The 23,698-nt window shown below is 36.6% G+C and overlaps 2 protein-coding genes across 11 annotated transcripts in view; one reads left to right on the forward strand and one right to left on the reverse strand.

The window, feature by feature from the left end:
• CCDC66 (coiled-coil domain containing 66) overlaps positions 1-14,409 on the forward strand; it is a 32,259-nt gene extending 17,850 nt beyond the window's left edge. For 2 of the 4 annotated variants that reach the window (XM_026035410.1, XM_026035414.1), the window contains 2 exons: positions 212-339; positions 2,891-3,209. In XM_026035410.1, the coding sequence (XP_025891195.1) occupies positions 212-339; positions 2,891-2,974 (212 nt within the window). In that variant the 3' untranslated portion in view covers positions 2,975-3,209. Of the gene's footprint in view, positions 1-211; positions 340-2,890; positions 3,210-3,424; positions 3,567-14,300 lie in introns of those variants that run through there. The other 2 variants (XM_026035413.1, XM_026035411.1) reach the window with 2 other exon arrangements.
• Positions 3,984-23,698, reverse strand: part of FAM208A (family with sequence similarity 208 member A) — a 28,231-nt gene continuing 8,516 nt past the window's right edge. For 2 of the 7 annotated variants that reach the window (XM_026035403.1, XM_026035405.1), the window contains exons 5-24: positions 22,224-22,315; positions 21,733-21,891; positions 20,658-20,785; positions 20,051-20,082; positions 19,349-19,454; positions 18,803-18,906; positions 18,602-18,705; positions 18,285-18,357; positions 18,065-18,139; positions 16,852-17,568; positions 14,901-15,343; positions 13,226-13,352; positions 11,835-11,879; positions 8,610-9,535; positions 7,837-7,959; positions 7,149-7,308; positions 6,339-6,447; positions 5,997-6,175; positions 5,753-5,911; positions 3,984-5,098 (exon numbers count right to left, since the gene is read on the reverse strand). In XM_026035403.1, coding sequence (XP_025891188.1) covers positions 4,548-5,098; positions 5,753-5,911; positions 5,997-6,175; positions 6,339-6,447; positions 7,149-7,308; positions 7,837-7,959; positions 8,610-9,535; positions 11,835-11,879; positions 13,226-13,352; positions 14,901-15,343; positions 16,852-17,568; positions 18,065-18,139; positions 18,285-18,357; positions 18,602-18,705; positions 18,803-18,906; positions 19,349-19,454; positions 20,051-20,082; positions 20,658-20,785; positions 21,733-21,891; positions 22,224-22,315 — 4,412 coding nt within the window. In that variant the 3' untranslated portion in view covers positions 3,984-4,547. Of the gene's footprint in view, positions 5,378-5,752; positions 5,912-5,996; positions 6,176-6,338; positions 6,448-7,148; positions 7,309-7,836; positions 7,960-8,609; positions 9,536-11,834; positions 11,880-13,225; positions 13,353-14,900; positions 15,344-16,851; positions 17,569-18,064; positions 18,140-18,284; positions 18,358-18,601; positions 18,706-18,802; positions 18,907-19,348; positions 19,455-20,050; positions 20,083-20,657; positions 20,786-21,732; positions 21,892-22,223; positions 22,316-23,698 lie in introns of all 7 variants that reach the window. The other 5 variants (XM_026035409.1, XM_026035406.1, XM_026035407.1 and 2 more) reach the window with 5 other exon arrangements.

The raw sequence follows: 23,698 nt of genomic DNA on the forward strand, positions 1-23,698 counted from the left end.
TGAATTCTACAGTAACCCAGATGTGGCACAACACCATGAAGAAAGCTTATGCATTGCAGTTTTATAGTCTGTATTAAAAAAGAATAATTAAAAAAATTAGTGATTGTAATGTAATAAACATATATTTTCACAAGCTATTATTACTACTTCTGAATTAAAACCCAATTGATAAAAAGTATTACTAATTTATTTGGTATATATTTACTTCTAGATTCTTACCCAGCATCACGGCAGATACTTAGCTCTGATCACGTTAGAGATCCTCTTCTGAATCCTGATGTGATTAAAATCAGAGAGAGACAACAAGCAATTCTCAAAGGATTRTCAGAATTACGCCAGGTAAGTTACTGAACAAACATGAATGTTTTAACATACTTAAGTCATAATGAACATTGCAAACTACTAGGTATGAGCATTAACCTTCCATTCATTTCCCATCTTAGTGATATGTTTTGGCACTTTCTTCTGTTTTTCCTTTTACCTTTAATTTTGCTTTTCATGTGTTAGGTCCAGCTTCAGACTCTCCTTAGCTACCTATGAGACTGTGAAGCATGTGAGAAAACTGATACCAAGAGGAATGGCTTTATTAGTCTCCATGTATTGCTAATTAGAGTTGCTTATAATACAGATATTTCAATTTCAAGAGAAGAAGAAATTGTGAACCTTGTACTAGAGCCTTTGTTAACAGAAGGGCACTTCACGAGCGCTAGTCATGACAGAGCTATGCAGCAGCTGCAGAATAGTAAAAGGGCTGGTGCTCATGCATTGATTCTGGAAAAATATTCTACTTGACACATTTGGAATGTGAACAACTATAAAATCCTTCTAAGATAGCTGTCCCTTTGCTCATGTTTAAAAATGTACATTTATGTTTAAAAAGTAACAGCAAAGCATGGCCCACAGCAAAATCAGACTGCAGATCTAAATCAGCAGATGAATTTCAGGGACCATTTCTTTAAAGCTGCTATGGCCTGAGGGAGAATTGCAAGACAGAACAGGAAAATTTTTTTAAGCTTGCATTTCTTTATGAAGAACATTCAAAATTCAAACACATCATTATGTTCTTTGTTTTTTGAATGGCTCTAAACTAAAAGCAGTGTTTTACTAGTAGTGCCATTTTTCTATGCTCCTAGGCAATAACTTGCATAACTGATCTAAATAAAAGGAAGAAAGTCTGACAGGCTTCAGTGTAACAGAACAACCAGTGATTAAGTGTCATAGTTACCTGCAGAGCTTTAGGAAGACACAKTTGTGCTGCACACACCGAATACTTCAGGAGTAGGGGAATTCTTTGCACAATGAAGGATTGTGGTTCTCCTCGAGATGAAGTCACATCACATAGTGATGGCCTGGTTAAGCTGTAAGTCAAAAGTCAAAAGAAAAAAAAAAAGTAATACAAGATGTAATGCGTTTTTAGTCTTTGAAGCACACATTCAGAGTGACGGATGAATACAGTCAGGGTGTTCCAGTAACATCCTAGCTAGCCCACAGACACCACAGAGGAAGAGTGGACTACAGATGAGGAATAAAAAGCCTCCACATTCTTGTCCACCGCCACCAAAGGAAGAGAGATGGTGTCAGAGCAGCAGTTACAGCGACATCACCCTTTGTCTTGACTGCTGCCGTGAAATATTTTCCTGGGTTTCATGCGATAGCAGTAACAGAAACTACAACAGACTTATTTTCCTCACTTAAATAAAAAATAGTCAGTGGAACAAATGCAAATTTCCTCACATAGTTTCCTCACACAAGTTTCCACCCACAGGCCAGCAACRTGCAAAGAAAGACCTCACTGCTTGTCCCTGTCTATCTTCTTTATCTTAGTTTTGTCTAGGCAGATCTTACCACCTTTACAAACCATGTGAACAGAAATTTGTTCAGGCTTTCATTTCATTTTAATGGTTTCTGGTTATTTGTCTCATCTGAATCATTATACTGCTGAATCATTTAATTTAGGGCAAAATTTATTACCTACCTGCCTTTGTGTTGTAACTTGTAATTTCACAAACCATTCTATAACATTGTCAAAAGGACACTGATCYATTAACACAGTAAATAGCAGTTGATGTTGATAGCCTAAGAAAGCAATTCATCAAGTCATTGAAAGCAAGCAGCTGGTGCACTTGGAATGACACAAAATTAAGTGCATCAGGCATCTTTGCCAACTGAAACCAGCTGAGTAAAATCTTGCTCCATTTTTGTCTTACTGAAAATACGTCAAAGTTGTAGGAGCACCTGCAAGCTGCTCATCTCTAAGAAAGGAGGAATACTATAGTAATTCTTACATTCTTATCAGCAAACTACTCCTGACTGTACCAAAASGGAGGGAGACAAAGGACCATACACCTGATCTTGTTAACTGCAGAGAAGAGGATCACATCTCACAGCCAAGGATAATTCCATCTTATTCATGGTTTACTCATTGCACTGTTCTTTTAAAACACATTAGTAAAGCAGAAAACTTTTATTTATAGCAACATAATGAGATTTTTCCCTCTGTTGTAGTTCAGATGGTAATGCTGCCCGTTATGAACTGCTGCTTTATGAGTTTAGGCTTGGCTTTTATTTAAAAATCACTTTGTAGCTTCACAGAGCAGTTGGGATCTGCTCTATCCCAAATAAGTAACTTAACAGAAAGAGCACATTGCTCTCACTTATATCCCTGGAAACATTAGCACAGGCTTCCACTTTGTAACACAAGTCTTTTGCAAAGACAGGAAGTCTTGACAGCTCCTTGTCTTCTGAATGGATTGTGTTGTATTAGGTAAGTTGCACACTGAAAAAAGTTGTGAGCCTTATGCAGTGTTTTCAGTGGTTGAAACAGTGACACTGTTAGCTGAGGCTGCAGGAGGAAGGCAGAACATTCATATTTACATTCCCTTGATTTCAGGGCCTCTTGCAGAAACAGAAGGAGTTGGAGACTAACTTAATTCCACCTATCGCTCAAGAAGAGAACTTTATTTCACCATTTTAAAAGGTATACACAATTTATTTATGTAAAGGCAGAGCACCTAATAAATTTTGAATGATTTCTTTTTTTTCAAAATATTTTAACTTATTATGGGAATTTTGACAGGCTACAGGGTCATGTTGTGTTTCAGATTGACAATAGTTTAAACAAGCAATGAGTTCTGTGTTTAGAGTATCCTTTAGGCTTTTCAGAGTAAAAAGCACTGACATGTTTGTTTTTAATAGGACTGCAAGTATTTGTATTTTGATAAATAAAAAGAATGAAGATGTGTTTTGAAAGGCTGGGGTAGTGTTTTTTTTTTATATTTTTACCTATATGCCATTGCTTCTGCATTAGTTATTCAGACAGCTTTTAGACTTAGACAGTATGTCTTTTAACTCAAGTAATCTGGCTTCTAAGTCCACCAAAATATGAATTAACTGAATTGAACTTTATTTTTCTTCTCAACTGAAGCAGTACAGCACCCACTTAACACTGCACTGGCCTGCAACCAAGGCAGCAGAACTCCGTTTAAGAAAGCTTAAAAACAAAGTCCGACCAGGTCAGTGTTCAAATCTTCCCAACTTGGCTGAAGGTTATTTTGGATTCATTTAGTTTTCCAAAGATAACTTTAGGTAAAAGCATTTCTCTTCTAGATAACTGCAGAAGACCTGACGTCACGTTAATTGATCTCTGCTTCAGTGTATTTTCAAAATGCCACAGAGCTCCTGCTTCCCAGCAGCAGCTGCTTCTACACATAGCCTGAACACAATGATAAATCACAAAATAAAACTTTAAAGGTAAAACCTTCAACTCGAGGGACTTTGTTTTTGTTTTTAAAGCTACCACCTTCCCAACAGTATTTGTCCTAAATAAAAATGGCAACATACAAGTTTTAAGAATCATACTGATGATTTTGAAATAAGCATGAAACATCAGATATTAAACACACAACTTTGCTGTTCATGACAAAGTTTGTGTATACTTTATGTATTTTGAAAACAGTATAAAAACACAGACAATGCAAATTGTTAACAAGTCCCTTGTGCATTAAGAGTTTATTTTTGTAATGGAACTGCACCATTGGTTATTCTAATTGAGGTATTTAGCCAAAATCCAGTATATATTCATTAAAATAACTACACTGCCTTATAGTATGTAAAAACATTTGTACAAAATTTGTGTCAAATGTCAAATAAATACATAAATTTTGATACTCATGTAAAGAAAAGGGATTTGGATACTATTACAGTTTTAAAAAATTCCTGTTTCACATATTTTAGGCAAACATTCAGTTTTACATTAGAACAGACTTCAAACTGAAGCCCAGATAAGTACAGATAAAATACAAATGTAGAAACTTAAAAGTGCCAACAAACAAGATAATTCAAGTACAATAAATGTTAAAAAATATATATATTTATTTCAGTTTTCAGATGCTTTCAACAAGTACAGGCTGTCATGATTTAAATAAGACAAGAAAACATACGAGATAAAGGACAAGAAACATTTTGTTCCAGAATAAAATAGAAATTGTTAATCCACAATTTTAAAAACAGAAAAGTCCACAGCAACTTATAAAAAGAGACTTGTGAATTTATTTCTGTTTTGAATATGGCCCGGAAGAGTCACAATTTCTATCCCAGCTACCAGGCAATGATGATTTTTCCATGTCCATGTTCTGACTGTAATCAGATAGAAAATAACTGCCCTCTTCGTGGTTTTGACTCGTAGAGATTGGGTATGTTGTTCCCAGAAAAGTCTGATGAGTGAGTACATTAAAGTGAGTGAATTGATGCGACATGTTTAACTGTCTGCTATAAACTTGGAAGTTATTGAAAGGAACTTGTTCAACTGAATTGTGTTTTTCTCCTTCAGCAGAGCATGTTGTAGAAACTGGTGTAATTGGTAGTATCCCTTCCAAGTCAATTTTGGAAGTCTTTTCCATCAAACCAGTTTGTGCTGCAGGAGATACCTCTGTAACAGATACGCAGCTCCCTTTTGAAACTACTCCCTTGGCCTCCCTCTGCAAAGCTTCGAAATGAGTATCATACTTAGAGGCATCATTGCAGATTTCTATTTGTGATGTTTCATCCCCTGAATCCAGAGACATGTCCTCCTCATCCTTTTCATCGTTTGCTACAAGAACTACATTAAAAAAAGAGAGAAGTCCTATTCTACTGAAATACAARCTTTTATTAGAAAAGCTATACACTACTCACAGAGTGTTACGCTTCGGGTCTGTAAGTCCAATATCAYTTAAGTCTTGGTCTTCTGCACTCTTGTTCACTTACTCAACAAACACACTTAACCCTCTGTGTGAGTGTCCAGTTACTCCGATGCTAAAAGCTTCTGCGCATTGTGTTCATGTTTAGTGTTGGGAAATCCCAACTCCCAGCTCCAAAGGGGTTAATGTCAAAACAGCATCTAAAGTTATACAGTAGGTCAGTATTTGATCAGACAATTAAAGGAGTACAATTACTGACATTTCAGTCCTCAGTTTCTAAAACACTATGATCAAGCTTATCTTTTCCTGTTAACAGAGTGGAATGCCGCTTTGGCACTCGTCTACTTTCTCGGATACCATATTAGCCTGCAGTTAGGTATTTAAGATCTCTTTTGGCACACCATCCCAGCTGCGTTCCCCATCTCTTAAAGTAGAAAAACAGTAGCTTGAGAGTTGGGTTTTCCTTGCCCTCTGTAGTGTTCTTTTACAGGAATAGTAAAGCCACACTATTTCAAAGACCTCTACCCCACACATCTACATAGAGGGGAAAAAAGCTTAAGTGCTTGGAGTATTACCTGATTGTCTTTCGTGAACATCAGAGGGAGGGAGGCTGTTCTCTTCAGTTACTGAGTTGTGATATCCAACAAGACTGTCAAAATTTTGCATGAAGTCATCCACAGCTGCAACTACTATTCCATTGTCAGCGTAACTACAAAGTGTTTTGAGGTTCTTCTCTAAATATGTAGAAGGAGATTATATATTAGTATGTGCCACCTGGTATTCAGGAAGGAAGCAAAGTTTCCATATTTTATTTTTTACCTGTTAAGAAGACAACATGTCTCTGTTGTAAATTTTGGGCCTGGAGCCTGATAAGACAGTCTAATTCTGGAGCATTTCGAGTCTGAGAATCACAATTATGGTAAGACAGAATTTCAACCAAGTGCTTCTTTTGATAGGTATTCAAAAGCGTCAGCAGACTCAGGGCATTAGCATTCATTCTGGAATAGAAACCCATTATTTAAGAGGTACTTAATTTAAGGTTAGTCTTAAATGTAAATCAAGAGATGAAAATAACACTGACCTCTGTTTAATTGGMTTTTTTAGAACATAATTTAAAACCAGAATCATTTTATCAATTGGTATTTGAAGAACACTCCTTACCTCCCCAGCTCTTTAAGTTTTTTATGTATCTTGCAGTGGACTTTCCACTGCCATTTTCCATCGGGGGTATTGAGATCCTCAAGAAACTTTAAGAACTCTTTTAGTTTATCTGTTTTGGAAATATTTGAAATAGAAGTTAAATTTTGTGGTACACAAGTCAAAAATACTACTACAGTACATACATGAAAACTTTTTATCAGTTACTGTCTTTAGTAGTTACACAGCCATGAACATGATCCCCAATATTTTAGGTTTTCTTCTTCCTAGCAGATAAGTTGTTGACCATATTCCAAAACCGAGTCCATTTTTTTTTTTGTAGGTGAGACCCATACCTACATAGGTGAGACCACTGGTGACTACTTACATCAAAGCTGAATTCTACCATGCATGATCTGTGTGGCTAATACCAGCTTCTTGGAAATCACCCTTCCATTTTAAAGTGAAAAAATGTAGTTTTTCCAGTATTCTTGGCTAGATTATTTGTGGATTGAGTAACAAAGAATAAAAGGTTGCTATGCAGAATTACATAGTCTAACACAGAAAGACAAGATCAGATTGTTTAATAATTATCACAGTCTCTTGGGCTCACATGATCTCCAGAAATGTTCTCCAGAACAAAGGTCAGTCAGTGAGGTAAGAAAGACAGAACTAGCTCTACAAAACACACTTGCAATACCATCTCTGAGAACTATGTGACTGGGAACTTATTTCTTCAGTCCTCTGAATAGAGCCTCTTTCTCAAAGACTGAAATTGAAACTTAAAAAGTTAAGGCAAAAAATACACATGCACTGCCAGCCCCCGACACTTACCTACTGTGATGGACTCTGGATTAAGGACAGATCCATCTGAGACAATAAAACCACCAGACACAAACAATTCATTGTAAGTGTGATTTTTCACATCATCCAAGCTATCAACACCCGCAAAGCTGACACATGAAAGCCTCTTCAAAGTTACCAAGCCAGGTATCTGTTTAAGAATGTTTCAAATCACAGATGTGTAAGCAAGGAAAATAAAATAAATACATCATAAAAGAAAACTGAAGAATTTTCCTCTGCTACCTAAAGTATCAAACACTAAGCATCAAACTTCAAAATATATTTTCTGAGTTACTATTTTGGACCTTCCGTCCAATGTATGTATATAACCCTGGGATGTCAGGAATACCTGGGTATTTGTATCATTTGACAGCTGCCTTCACTTGCCACTAGAGCATCACATAACTAGACGCAAAACTATTCCAGCCGCTATACAACTCTATACATTGGCATAATTTATAAGAATAAATATGCATTAAAACATGTATTTGAAGGCAGATAACGTTGTCATGATGTAGCATGGCACTAGATACTGTCACTATTAATTTTGTTTTCCAGAAGGCAGCTAAACATGGGTCTTCTTTAAACACTATGAGAAAATAACCTTATTCACAGTGAGCTCTTCTTACTATATTTTAACAGGCATTCTCTACAGCACTCCTTTATTTATGTAAATTACCTTATGGATGAGGTTGGCAATATCTTCATTTTGAATAATTATCAACAGTTTATCTAGCGCAGCTCTTCTTTTAAGGAACTGCTCTGGGTGGCTCTCTGTATTGCCTAGTTTTGTCAGATACTCCTGCACCACAGACAGTAAGTTGGTGAAGAAGCAAAGAGGCAGTTAGACCAAAACAACCCCACAAGTTTCATGCAGTTATTCCCATGACCCTGGTAAATAAATTTCCCATTCAAATGCAACTCAGTGACTGCTTTTCTTGTCTACCAGAAACATTAGCAAGAAATATATAGTGATACAAAAATAGGCCACTTTAAGCAAGTCCTCCTCACAGAGCATCACATTAAGGGGCCCTTGGCAGCCTACCAAACCTGCACCAGTTCTCAAGTAAACACAAAAGTTATTATCATTTCACTTGCAACATTAATCTTATATATTTAAATATGTAAAGAAAGCAATTTCACTTGCAACTTTAATCTTATATATTTAAATATGTAAAGTAACCTCTATAAATTACCAAAAACCCTTAATTAGGAAAGAAGGCAAGACATATATATATATGTAATACATGTATATATGTATATAAGTAAGACTAGCCTGAAATCTCAAGAAATGAAACAGGAGAGCCTATTTGGGCAATTCAATCAAAAAATCTTCTTTTGAAGCAAATTTCTAACCATGTCTGCAAGTCCAATTTTGTGCTTTCTGGTTTGAAACACCCTGCACACTCTTATATTTTAACATGCATTTAGGACGCACCGGAACATATTTACCTTGATTTCTTTGCAAAGTGTGCTTTCCTCCTCTTCATGAATGTAAAATTTCACAGTGTTTTTCTGTACATCTTTAATAATTTTGACCAAACTGTTAAATACTTCAGGTTTTAATTGGCTTATAAAATCAGAAAAGGCTGGTTGCGTTGAAATGCTCAAGTTCTCTGGGGATTTCTCGGTCTTTTCTCGTGGCTCTATCAGATCACCACTGGAAGATGTCTGATCAGACGTCAACTCATCCTCTAGTCCGGCATTCACGTGATCCAATTCCTCTTTCACTAAGGGCAAGCCTGATGAACACTGCTCACCAGTACCTGGATCCTCCTCATTACCGCACACCGGTTCTGATGGCAACGCGGTGTCCGAGTCCCTGCCAGGCGGCAGCGGCAGTGCAGGGGCAGGAACCACGTCTGCCGACTCGGGACTGCCGGATGCTGCTGGGGGATGCCTGCTGCATGAAGAGGACAAAATAACACTATTCAGCTTATCGCTCAGTCTCTCTATATATTCTTGGACAGAAACCTCTGCAGCCTGTAAACATAAGTATTCAGAAAGTCTCGTTATCCTCTCTTGAGCCGAGAAGACTGGTGTGGACATCCCACTGACATACGCAATATTCTTTTGCTGCAGAATTTCCTGAATCTTTCTTGAAAAGAGATTATATTCTTCTAATAGTGTAGTCTCTATTATTGCACTTATGGAATGCTTAGCAGTAGAAGGCTGATCCGGGAGCCCACTCTGATCTTCAAGTGTTTCCACTTGTCCTGTGTAAAGCTCATCTTCTACTGTCTCCTTCTGTGGGTCTTCAAACGCAGAATATGAGAACTGATAATCAGAACTTCTCTGTCTATTTATTACCCGGGGGTCATTAGGAAAGGCATCCTTCGGTGGTAAATACACTGGTGATTCTTCTGGTGATTTCAGACCTACAGAGAGAGAATCAATCATTACCATCTCATATTTGAAAAACAGACTATAATATGCGACTGATAAGATAAAAACACCAAAATGCAGTTTTCARATGGTACTAGTCCCACCCCCAATCAACTTCAGTACAAAAATCAAGTGTTACTGACAGCTGATGGTGAGAATCTAGAAAAACTCTCATACCATAAAGCAACAAATTCAAAGTTTGCTCAGAAAAGCAGAATGCAAGCAATTCTTCCAGAGACAGCTGATTAACCACAATAGCAGGGTGACTTCATTTAGCTACTAGCCAGTAATCCTGTGACGCCCAGGAAGTATTTAGCCACACACCACCTTGCAGAATTAAGCTGCAGATTTAAAATCCTGTTTGTCCAATYTCACAATTCAGAACAGAAGCTTTTTGCATAAAAAGGTTTGATACAAATCTTAATTATTGATCCACAGTATGCTGTAACCTCAGAGATCATTTCTGCAAGTTTCTTTACCATCTACATTCAAATCTTTGTTGAATTTGCTTAAAAACAAATCACACAATGATCTTCATACTGTGAAGAGAGATATTTAAGAGATATTCAGATATTTCAGATATATAAAGGTATTTCTGCATATATCTGGTTCATAAATATTTTACTTAAGGGAAGGAATCTGCCACTAGGAAGATTCCCTTTTGGGGCCCACAGTGGCAGCTTGTGGACATTTTATGTCACTAAAGAGAAATCAAAAATGTGATGTCATATTAATTTCTTCTTTTTTTTTTTTTTTTTTTTTTTAAGAAAAACTAAGGGCTTTTCTTTCATCCTCCAAAATAGCTTCTTTACATCAAATAAATTTGTAGGTTTCTTTAAAAGCAGAGTTAAAGCAGGTCATTCCAATTAGTTCCATTTATTTTATTTGGAATCTGGTTTTCTGTTGCTGTCCTTCACTGCTGACCCATACCTTTTGCATACTCGAGCATTCTAGCTGTAAAAAACTTGAAAGAACTGAGCACCTAAGAGTAATGTTAATGGAGTAAACTCAGTTTAATCTACTTAGAAAYACAGGGTACTTAAGAATAGATTATGTTCCTCATTCTTCTCGAGCTGCATGACACTTACAAGCTCCATCACTATTGTTCTCAAGAAATACTGTACTATTGTACTTAGGACAATAGCATACTCATCTATTTTTGACTATATTCTTCTTTAGTCATTCCTGGCCTAACCAGGTATGTCAGACAAGTTAGAAAATGAAAACCTGAACACAATCTTGGAAAGAAAGGCTATTTCACAGCTGCCAAAGAAAGCTACTGTCCTTGCAGACTTARAATCAAATTTTTCAAGGCTTTTAAATGAGGTCACTTTGCAGTGACTCCAGAGAGAGAGAGAGCTCTTGGGCGTGTTTATTTTGAAATCAGAAACTCAAATAACCCCTGACAAAAAAGCTTAGAGCATTCTGTTTCTTAGTATGCAAGATGAATGTCATCAAGTTTATTACTGCATTAATCTCCTCTTATATGACAAGGAAGAACATGCAAGAACAAATACAGGAGTGAATGTCTGAAGCCAAAGATCACTCGCAAGCCTCTGCTGGGACATGCAAGCACAACCTACCTTTTAGAAGCATGGCGTAGGTTTGCTTGCTACTGTCAGAAGTTTAGACCACGTAAGCATGAAACAATGAGCCCGGATGAGTTGACGACCTATCAACGACTCTCCTCTGACCTTTTCTGAGGTGGTAATCAGGGGAGCAACAAGATAAGGCCCCCCATCAAGCCAAAAACTACCAAGAGTTAAGTTCTCAGAATGAGTTCAGCTGAATATGACCTCTGTGTTAGAAGTAAAATACACTTCTGTTTAAAAAAAAAGATGAAAAAAAGGGATTGCTAATTTGTGCAATTGTGTAAAGATGGAACGGTAAGACTGATATTCTCAGAATTTCTTTCTACAGATATCTTGCTGTGACCAAGAGAAACAAGCAAGTCACCAGATGTACAAGAGTCACCCACTGTAGAAAGGAACAGCAGCTTCCTCTAAATTAGACCACTGAACAGATGTTATCCTTAGGATGAAAATTCAAGGGCTCTGGATATAGGAAGAGATGTCAAATAAAATCAGGTACCAGTAGCCTAAAATTTTAAAGGCTCTTCTGGCCCTCCTACAGACTTCTTAACGTAATTTAGTAAAATGAATTCATTCCCTGAATAGCATATTATTGATCTCATCCTAAGTTTTGTAATGAAAATTCCATAGCAGRTGAGATATAAGTTGCTCACTACTTTAGGCCATAATGACATACGCAAAAAATATCCCCTCTTCTCACCTGTTGGCTTATCTTCATGCTTTTCCAGTTGATCCTCTTGACCTCCTGAAGGAGAGCAGCAGTTAGCATTTGTAGACTTCCTAGGTATTTATACAGCACCTTTTACATGATCATATTGCAGATACTAGTCAATACTTATGGCAGTAAGAGCTAATTTAAAGAACTGACCTCCTTAAGACATTTAAATCCAGCAATGCCCGAGATAGGCTTTTACATCTCTGGAGAATAGCAGGCTTCAGAAAATTTCAGAGAAAATTTCACTTTTCCAGTAAGAATTGTGAAGTACTAGCGCCTCTCAGATGACTGTGCAAGTGTCAACACACAAACCCTTGTGTTAACTTCTACATCCATGTGGAATTTTTGAGCTGTGTAATCATCCACTTTGCTTGTTACTTCTCCAAGCATATGTCTGTCTATATGCTCAGTGGCCATTTCCTCCAAGAGCAAAAGAAATATATTCTACCCAAGCAACTTTACACTCTTGGTTACTTAGCAAAACGACAGAACAGATATTTGATGCTTAACACGAAGAAGCTACAGATGTGATCCAAAATTTCCCTACCATTTCTCTGAAAGCTCTATGAATACAGCGCAGGGAAACGTATTTCCCCTGCCCTCCTCCCCTCTCAGACACGGAGGGGAAAAAAAAAAAAAAAAAAAAAAAAAGAAGAAGAAATCTGCAGAACTACCACAGCAGGATGGATATCAAAAGAGCGGAGAAGAGATTCCAGTATTTCTAGAAGATTATCAGAAATCAGTCATTTTTTACTCAGTCTGTACATTTAAACCGTTCCATTCTGGATTGTTCATAAGAGGACTCGATTTCCAGCTGTGAATTTAAAGGTCCTGATGATTGCTCCTACCAGCCAGTTTTCACACCATTCAAATGCATCCTGTTAAGTCTTCCTCTTCCTAAGAAGAGATTCTGTTGACTCATCAAGTAGTAGAACAAAAAGGTTTTTGACAGTATTGAAGAATTAAAAGTTTATGTAAAGACAAAGACCACGTGGCATTTAGAAGAGCTTGATGCAGTAAGAAGTGGACTATTTTGTATGTGGATAACAAATACTTTGCATATGGATGACACATWTTTTCCTGATTTTTCTAAACTTGTATTTGCAATAATGCTGAAAGATTCAAGTCCAAACACCAAATTCAGAAACAGCCGCATATCTTGACTGATAAATACTCCAGCACCAGCATTTCCAAATGGTCAATATGTACCCAAAATAAAATATATCAACCAGTACTTTTCATCCAACACATTCCTATACTAGTCACATGTGTATCAACACATGTGACCCAAGAATGGGATCTATGAGATACACAAACCTTTAGAATACAATTTGTTTCACCATGTGCAGCAACRTAAGAGCTACTAACCCTCTTACCTGTAATGGGAATAAGTTTCCAGTGCATCCCAACTTCTCCTATACTATTTGAGTTGGAATGTTGCCTGCGAAAAGCATGTTCTATAGGTGTACTGGGACAGGGACTAACACTTCCGGTGCTTGCTTCCTAAAAACAACAAAAATTTCAGTTCAGAGCTGGTTCTGCTTATTTAATTATCAAGTTCACAAACACTGAATAGATGAACAATGAGAATACACCAGAGTTTACCAGTGTAATGGAAAATTTGCCCTCAGTCAAGTCAAGTCAGGTCAAAGACAGAAGTACTGAAACCAAGTTTCATTTTCCTATTTGACAGTTTGACACAGACATCTTTGTTTATCATCTATCACTAAGTCCTAAGCCTTAGAGAACAGAATTGGAGGGGCGAAAGGAATACAGAAAGGAGGAAAAGGCAGTGTAGGAAAACACTAAGGCTGCTGCTTAGCCTTTTTTTCAGAACTAACAAGCTATGAAATAGTGGCATTATTGAGAAACTGCCTGTAACTAGTATTAAACCCTTGTTCAAACCAAATGCATCTTGAATTCCAGATGGTTAAAAGTTCTCGTAGCAAACAGCGTAACTAAAGTGAGGACAGTGTCTTTCCTGCTCAGTGACTTAGAAACTGGGCTTCATGCAGGAATACCATTCATAGAAACCATAAAATATCTCTTCTGTCACATGAATATCACCGAAGAGAGGGGCAATGGGGAACTGTGATATAAGAAATAAGAAAATAGGTCTTTTCTGTATCTAAGTTGGGACATAACAATAACAAATCTGCTGTAGCTAAACTGCCTCTGTATCCCATCTAAAAGATTAAGAGGARAAATCCCATAGGAACTGAATAACGAAGAGCCTTGAGCCACAGTTGTCATCCACCTGTCATCTTTTCAGAGTGGGGTGAGATGTCAGAAATCACAACCAGTTACTGACAGTCAGCCTGTCCCCGGACTGTTACACCAAGAGTGCCCACATGGAACAGCAGCTGCTTCTGCCTTCCACTGTTTAGCAAAATAACAGTAGAGCAAGTAACTGTGGGAGAGGCTCTCAAACAGCTCCTTATTTTGTTTCAGGTTCAGGAATCCCCAATACTGCCTAGATGCACAATCTGCCTAAAGGTTGGAAGAAGCTAGCATGCAAACTCATTCACGGGTAATGCTCTAACTGCTCCAGGCAACCACTTGGTAAGGAAGGCGAAAGCCAGAATATCTGATTTTTATAAGAGGTATTAAAACAAACAAACAAACAAACAAATAAAAAACTTCAAGGCTTTGGTCTCAAAGGCCTACAAGGCAAATATGTAAAGCCTAGGATATCGCACATACAGCACATCAGTAAAAGGCTGAGATCAATTCTGTTGCCTGCCCCTAGAGCACCAGGTATGGCAGTTACTGAAAAGCTGCATGGGGAAGACTAGCCCTTTTGCTTTATATCTTTCTTGTATTCTCCATTAACGTTTCTTATAGAAAGAATAAAGAACCAGGAACATACATCTTTCATAATTAAAAAAAATCAATATAAAACCTTGTCAAGTGAAATATTCATCACAGAAAAAAATTACTTATCTGGTTTTTGATGCAACAAAACATAAGGTTTTTTCCATTAATTCTGACAATATTTATGAAAATAGCACATTTGTTACCAGCAACTACCCACAGAGCAGTTTCACTTACTTGGATACGCAGTGTGTGTTCAAGGCCTACTTCATTAGCTGAAAGCCGCAGATCCACGTCAACAGGGTAGGGAAAACATGCTGGATCAGTGTCCAGTATCAGTGGGCTCTGTGGGTCCTTAAAGTTAACATTTTCAGCCTGAGCAGTATTAGGAAGCTCATGATCATCTTTGTCCTGTGCTGGAATGGATTCATATTCATATTTTTGTCTCATATCCTCTTCAATTTCATCAGTGCTTAATCCTAAAGCTTGATTTACAGACTGTGCCAACGATGAATCCAAGCGTCCTGCACTAGCTAGTGTTTCTAAAAGCACTTTAATGAGCCCATGTCTGTCAGTAACCGCAGGGTCGGATATATCTTGCAGCCTCAAGTCAGTATCATGTCCACCAAGACCAGTAATAACTGAGAAAACAGAAGGTGGTGATTCCGAGGTTGTGCCCCCTTGGCAGGGGGTAGAAGGGGAGAAGTAATCCATTATTAAGTTGTAAGATAAAAGCAAAACCAGACCCCCAAACACCTACCACCATCTCATTTTTCTTATCAGTTCATACAATACACATCACATTTATGCTCTTTTTGTGCATTTTCAACAGGGAAGAGGGCACTTTCTAGAGCTGAAAGTCTCTTCCAGATTAAATAATTATGTTCCTTCCAGTCATTCAATACCACACAATTTCATATTTCATCAGAAATCGCATCCTATGAACCACACTATTTTTTACAGAAATTCTGGACAATATTCCCTCATTGATTGGGAGAAAAAGATTTTTTTCAGCAAAATATTTACCTGTCTCCTCTCCCTGAAACCTGCTGAGTAGCTGAACACTTACTCACTCCAAGTTGTTTTAGACTAAACATAACTATAAAACTTTACCATTACTATTTAACAGCAAACATAACTTAAAAATAGTTATTATTCTACTAATCCCTTTTTCTTACCTTTTCTTATAAAATCAAGGGTATTTTCTTTGAAAGAGATAGGCCCAAGAACTACTTTAAGTAACTGATTAACCCCTAACTCCTGTATCAAATACAGAATGATTTCAGTGCTGTGTGACTAATCAAAAAATGCTTATATAGCATGTTATGTAGGCTCACAATACTTTAGGTAATTTTTTTTGCAAGACATTATTTTTAGGATTATATAAAAACATGGAAATTCAAACCCCATGGGTGGTGGTATTTTGGTTATTCGAAGGAGTTAAGTCATGGGGGTTATTTCTAATATCAGTTACTTTATCTTCTGAATTAAACACATGTACCACAATAGTATTGATTTAAAGCCCTCTGCCTTCTTCCAGCTAATATTCTCTGTCATTGTCCCCCTTTATGAAGGAGACCTGAATCATTGCCCCAAAAGGGGATCACGGAAACAGAAAACAAGAGGGCTTTCTGGGAGATCTTAGGTATCAGACACTATCTTAGATAATTATCGTACATTTTGGATGCAGATATCTCATGTACAAAATGAATTCCATCCTAAAACTATTCAGTTGTTTTAGCTATCCTGCTACAAACATTATCAATTAATTCAAAACTTCACTGCTTAGAATTTTCCTTTTCAGTCTAAATGTATTAAGAATTCATGTGAGGTTTTGGAGCCATAATTAGAGATATGACAGAGGTTAAAGTCTGCAGAAGACATTTGCTATGAGAAGTCTGCTTAACTGTGGAATTTTTCAAAGGCTTTCATGGAGTACTAACAAATGTGGAATTCAGYCTTCCCAAAGGGAGGTGACACAAACAGCTTCTATGACAACTGCTGTTTACTTGTCTTCTCAAACATGACAGCTTACATAAAAACTACATCTCTACTAATAAACCTTGAGTCAATGTTTAAATGAAGCAATGGTACATTAAAATATCCATAAGGAAAATAATAACCAACTTATGAAGGTTGAATTTTAATGTCTTTATAATTAAAATAATAAAGAGGAAGTGTTTCTTACCTTCATACTGACAACTGTTTTCTGAAGAGTCGCTTATTTTAAAGTGTTTCCGCAAGTTTTCAGACTGATTTTCTAGCTTCCGTTTTAGACCACTTTTATTTCTAAGGTCTGCAGAATCAGACTCTCCACCTACATTTTTTTTCCTACACTGGATTAAGTTGATCAGCTCTTTGAGTCTATCAGGATCATAATCTCCTGGATGAGGAGCTTTGTGTTTGGTAGCAGAAGCTTCACATTTTAAACCAATTCTTTTCCCAGTTTTTATATCTGCAAAATCAGTGTCTTCTTCTGCAGCTTCATAATCTGAGATGGGACTGAACTGTTGAAGTTTCTGTTTTCCCTCCATCAATTCCTTTGCTCTCAAAACAGGTAGGTGATATGCCTCACAACCAAAAATATAGTTTTGCAAGGAGCTGTCAATATGAGATTTGTTTTTTGGAGCAGAATAAAGAAATTTTTTCTCATCCAACCGTGATTCATATGGATATAATATAAATTCTCTATATTTTCCAGGGCCACTGGAGCATCTTTTCAAGTATTCATTTATATATTTTTCCACAACAATATTGAAATCTGCAGTAGTGTCCTTACGAGACTGGACTAAAGCAAAGTGCAGAGACTGAATAAACTTTGTGAATTCTGGAACGATCTCCTTGTTTTCCTGAATCACAGTGGTAGCTGAACTTTTCTGTGCTCCTAATGGAATATTTTTTTGTGCTGCCATAGAAGAAAAGTTAAGCTGTCATTAGAATCAAATCATAAAGTTATAAATAAATTATATCTAGTTAATAGAACTATAAATATTTGATGAAACAGTTTGGAAGGGCTGTGAAGAGATAATCCATACCAAGAAAGGATCGTTTTGTGAAGTAATCAGTCTATTTAAGAGTCAACTTATGCATATGCATGAAGAATTGCCTTATTTCATCATTCTGTAGTAAGCTGTATCCTACGTACACAYACACAACTTCTAGTTTAAATCACTTCCCTGGCTGTTCTAGGAGGAGGTCACTTGAAAAGCTAAGGTCAACTAAGCTCACATTGTCTGATGGTTAAGAAACAGGGAAATGCAGCCCCTTTCCAGGGAGTCATGCCCTAGCCAGGGGCCAGTTTCTGGGCTCTCTGAATCCTTCTGCAAGGGCATTCAGCTTTAGTCCACACRCTAGATTAAAGCAAGTGGGTATGTAACACTCTCAGCAGTAAATGAACTTACCCGAGCTCATTACACCTCTCGGTTCTGGAAACAGAAACAATGCATGTAGCATGCGGGACCGTACAGCTTGGTGCTCTAGCACATAAACACAAAACAAAATCTGTTAGGAATGAGAACTCCCTGGACTTCAAAAGACAATATAGTACTCAAAAACCCAAGCCTCYGAAAAGGGAGATAAAAAAAGAAAAAAAAATGTAAGCACAAAAAGCTGACTGCATACCATAAGGTGAGGTCATTTGCCAAGGAGAAAGAAGAAAAAGAAATCCTCTGTCCTGAAGTGGTTTAACAAGAACCTGTTTTTTAAGCAGAAAAACATACAGTATCAAGCAATCAAAGATCAAGACATTTGCTCACTAGCAGTATTCTTACTCCCCTAGCCCGAATTCCATCACTGACAAAGTGCTACAGTGATGCAACATTCTAGAACATGTCAGCTAAGGAATTCCAGTAAGGTCATGGATATTCTTTTTAGTATAACTCAATTATTAATTAGTAAAATTATTTTGAGAAAGGAATAATCAAATCTGTGCCACTCACAAGTTTCTCTTTCTCCAGCTTTTGAAGTAAACCTTCCAAGTGACTACCAGAACGAGACTTTTCCACAACTTCATAAAGACTACAGTACATTCCGTTCTTTAGCACTGACATGGTGAGAGGGAAAAAAAGAAAAAACAAAACTGCAGTTCAGAAAAATTCTAAGAATTTCTTAATTTAACAAATAAAGCCAGAACTCTTTACCTTCTTTTGCTCCTAGGTAAGTTTCTTTATAGAACAATGCTGGTGACATTTTTTTCTTCAATTGATCAATACTCACAACTTTCTCAATATCAAGCTTCTCAGGACTAGAGACAAAGGTTGAAGGGGAAAGAGAAAGAAAAAATAAGATTTCTTTTTCCAAAAGTCCTACCTTCATTGATCTGGTAAAAATTATCAAACACATGCTCTTAAAAATCTTGTGAGACAAGGGTTTTTACAGAGACAAGGATGCATATCATTTAAAGAGAGAGAGAAAAAAAGAGAAAAATCCATCTCTATAAACAAAAAAAGAGACTAGGCTGAAAAAGTGTCACAACTAACCATAATTAGTCTGCATTTAGTATACAAACTAAAAAAACCTCTAGACCATCTTAAGTGACTCARGAGTCCAGCTTGACAAATTTAAAAAAAATGTCTAGCCAACATATATGCTAGCCTTTTAACTAAATASATAGTCTCCACAATTCACCAGTCTTGCATAAGAGGTCACACATGAATTTTTTTTAATTATTAAACAGAAATACTCACAGCTTACATGGAAGGAGAGGACGTGTGGCTGACTTCAAAGAAACATGGCACAAAAGTTTCCCTTTATTCCAGAGCTGTCCCCTCCATAATGTATAGTTAGTTTTATCTAAAGATGGAAACGGAAATGTAAGTTAAACGACCTTAGGAGAGACTGAAAGGAAATGGTAATAAAGAAGGTGCCAAATCTCCAAAAGCAGTTTTGAGGAAATAATATTAAGTTAAAAGACAAAAGTTGTTTGCTATTCTATCTTCTTTTCGCTTGCTGGAAAGTGACCTGTACCTATCTACATAAGCAGGTCCCCATTCCAGAAATGGTGGCAGCAATGTCCTCTTTTCTTTCTTCTACTGCCAACCACTTTCATACCTGTATTTTGCYTGAATGAGGGTTGACAGAAGGACAAAATATTGGATCATTTTGAGTGCCTCGCAACAACAGAACCAGGAACAGAGGGGAAGTTCTTACTATGCTCCAAGTAGAAGAGTAAAGAAGAAAAATAATGCCCAGTTGTTCACTGGTCATAGTAAATAACACTTCAAGGTGTTTGTTCGGATCAAGACAACAGTCCAACAGTGTGGTACAGTGCAAAAATTGGGTAGAGACAACTAAGCAATGATCCTGGGGAAGTGCAAATGAAACTACATAGGAAAAAATGCATAATATTGGCTGTATTACAGAAGTCACACACTCCAATATATTCTCACCTGTACTTCTATCGCTGTTGAAGCTGTTGGATCTAGCAAAAACAAAAGACAGAGTTACTAGCTGGACACAGAAACTAAATATTACGTTAACTTTATCAGATTAGCAAGCACCAGTAATATTAATATCAAGTTACTGTTCTCGGAGCAACTACCTTGATGTTAGGTATGTTGTACATCTACTCGGGTGTCACACAAGACAAACATTTGGGTGTCATTGTATCAGTACAGTTACCTTTACCTCTGTAATTAACTGGCTACTGAGCTACTCTTATTTACCTAGTAAAAAAATACTAGCAAAAGGTCTAGTGACAAAGTATATGAAACATTTCTTTAGAATATCAACACTCCTGTGAATATTTGTGTCTTCAGATTCCCTCTAATGAGCAAAATACCCTGYCTGTGTAGTTTCCATAGGTGAGAAGAACAGCAGAAACATTTCGTGCAAGAGCAGCCCCTACATCTCTTGCTCTGAAGTAGAAATATTTATTACACTAAGTCCCTGTGACAGCTCTGTGCATTCCAAAGCTGTTCATCAAAATCAATTCTAAGTCATTATCTAGAGTTACATGTGCAATGCCCTTTTTCAGAAATTCACTTCCTAGCTTACCTTGATGAGGGCAAGAATTTCGGTGCTTGCACCATTTCATCTTTGTAAGTAAATGAAACAACCGCGTAAGGACAGACATGTCTAGGTCTTCGTCTTATCTCRTCAAAGCCATATTCATAGAAATAGTACTAAAAAAGAAGTGAATGTGATCTTAAATTAGAAATCTGGTAAACTCCATTTCACAARTACTCTAGCGAAGTAGACCTTTCCATGACCCTTCTCCCTTGAATCACATGCTCTTTGTTCCACAGGACTAGCTTACAGCATCTACCTCATGCTTAAGTATTTCAATAAACAAAGTGAAACAGTTTAATATTTTGAAACACATTAGGCCAAATATTAACTGATCTATATAAAAAACATATTGAAATAAGAAAGATTTTTTTAAGAAAGGTTTTGTCAGGGAACTAAATACTGTTGTGAATTTTGGATTTGATTTTGAGCCATGAAGCTCATGAAAGAAAATTGCTAGTAAGGCAAGCACTTTTTGACCAAACAAACAAACAATTTCCTAGATAGCTGTTTTGGTATTACCTCTGACTTACAGAAATAAAAYAAAACTGTAACATTAAACAGAATACCTTATAGTTATTTATCTGAAATCTRTGGAGCTGATGGACTACATCAACAGCAGGATATATAGACACCAAAGAGTGACAGAATAAGCAAAGGACTGGGAGATTCAGATCTAATTCCATTCTTTTTTGCCTCACYATTTCCAAATCTAAGAACTCAGGAGGAATTCTTTCCTAGCCAATATTTTCCCTCTTAGGAGTCTCATTTAGTACCCAGGAACTAGTTCTACTTTTGCACCTCAAACATTGGTATTACTCATCTACCCTCCCCAGTTTATATTCCAGTCTCATGTGCATTGTCTAGCCATTTCCTACTTCCACCTGTTTCCTGATCTGAAGGAGAACTTCTCCATCTACTACTAGCTACTGTTCAATATACACCAGCCTGCAGCTTTAGGGAATGCCTTCAGCTTTGGTTAAATCTTCAGGGAATTTAGCACTTTAGATCTGGTTTTACAGTTCTTACATAGAAAGTGAATGCATGCTCAGCTTTCCCGTACCTGAGTAAGCTCATATGCTCGATAAGCCAACAAGGAAGTTACTTTGCTTGCATTTTTTGAAACATGACACTCGTGTTTTGGAGTCGGATCTAATGCACTCTTTATTGTTGATTCCATTGCTTTCATACCAATGTAGTCATATATGCTYTTCATTTTTCCCTGCAATAAAACACAAGTAGTAAAAATGTCAGCTTTTCCCTGAAGACTAACAAACTGATTCAAGTGCAGGAAGGTGAAAGAGAAAGCAAAATAAAACAAGCCTTAAAAAACCATTTATGACAGGACATTCTGTTCACACTTTCAAAGAAATGGTATATTTTTGCTCTTTATAAAAATCTACTATTCTTTAAATTCAATGCCAACATAGAATTTTAAACATGGTAGTTTTTCAGATTCTCTATAGCAGATGGTTGTATGAATGGAGGTATTAAATAAGATTAAAAAAAAAACTTTATTGTTCTTTTAGGTTTTCAAGAATATGATAAATTTACCTTTATTATTTTAAAAATTATCACATCTCCAGTTGCTCCAGCTTCTAGCGGATTGGCTTGCAACAGATCAGCATATCTGGAGATATATACACCTGAGGCATATAAATAAAAAAAMCATATTGAATTTTAAAATAATTTTTAGTATGTGTAAGAAGCACTACAAGAGATTAAAGCTCACTGTCTTCCGCTCAATAAAGATGCAACATTTTTTTCAACAATATAATCAAATAAAGGTATAAGGGCATGTTCACAACTTGCAATTTAGAGATATCAGAAAAAATGTTTACTTGCACCAAGTCTAACTTTGATGTCCACAAGAAATACCACAGCATAATAAGGACGCTATCTCGCATTGAAAGGAACATAGCTGCATTACTAAAAGTTTTGTGACCAAGTGAACAAGCCCTATCCAACAGTTCCACAGATAATGTTTTGAATTCTTTTAACAACTGATGCCCCTTTGTGCAATGTCCAATTGTGCAAGGCAGATATAAGCACTGAAATATTCTTCAACTATTTGTTGAGAAATAAGGCAGGCAAACACTGCCATCTCCACATTACACTATTGACAGGAACTATGCTGGTTTGCCACTGTGAGATTACACTTGCATAGARAAGAAAGGCAAAACGWTTTGCTTTTAAAAACTTCAAATTGTTTTGTAGATTTTAAGGATTCAAAGAGGCACTGTTATTTATTCATCCAGTTGAATGAATCAGTTAAAGTAACTGTAATCGAATTCAAGTACTCAGAAAAGTATCCGTTTCTCTTAGATTTCTCTCATTCCAAGTCTGTATTTCATGGTTTTGATAAACTGGTCCAGTATCTCTTCTGTTTAAAAAAGATCCCCATACTTAAAAAAAAAAAACTAAATATATATATATATTTTATATATATATATATATATATATATTTAAACACATCTGTTTAAGCATTTGTATTTTCACCTCTGTATGATGCTCCTCTGCATTCACTCTACTCAGAGCACATACAGGACAATGAGGTTATTTCTCAGTTCCTATCTGAAAAGCTTTGTACTTTAATTGTAAGCCACTATTGCAAATCTGGTAACAACACTAACACCTCTTTCAAATCTCTGACGTAATTTAACTACATCCTCCTAATATTTGTGGATTCATCAAATTCAGCTGTATCTGCATCAATGCTAAATATTACCATTTAGTATTTCCAAAAGCATGGGCATGTTGCCTCGGTGCATACCACCCAGACTGCAATAGTTCTTGGGCCTCTGGATTTACTAGGGAAAAATAATTGCTTTGACTTGGGACAAAAGGAGAATTACCTCTTCCTTTTGAGAAAGCAGTTTAAATATGATGATCAAAACCAGAACAATGATATAATGCCTGAAGTTAATTTCTTTTGCTAAGAATACCTAGCTGTGGTTTTCCTAGAGTAACTATAAAATGGACAGAAAGGTTACGCAACTGCATCATTTGCCACAACAAATAATGTCCAT

Source organism: Nothoprocta perdicaria, unplaced genomic scaffold, assembly GCF_003342845.1.
Source record: "Nothoprocta perdicaria isolate Ctin4 unplaced genomic scaffold, notPer1 scaffold_16, whole genome shotgun sequence".
Lineage (NCBI taxonomy): Eukaryota > Metazoa > Chordata > Aves > Tinamiformes > Tinamidae > Nothoprocta > Nothoprocta perdicaria.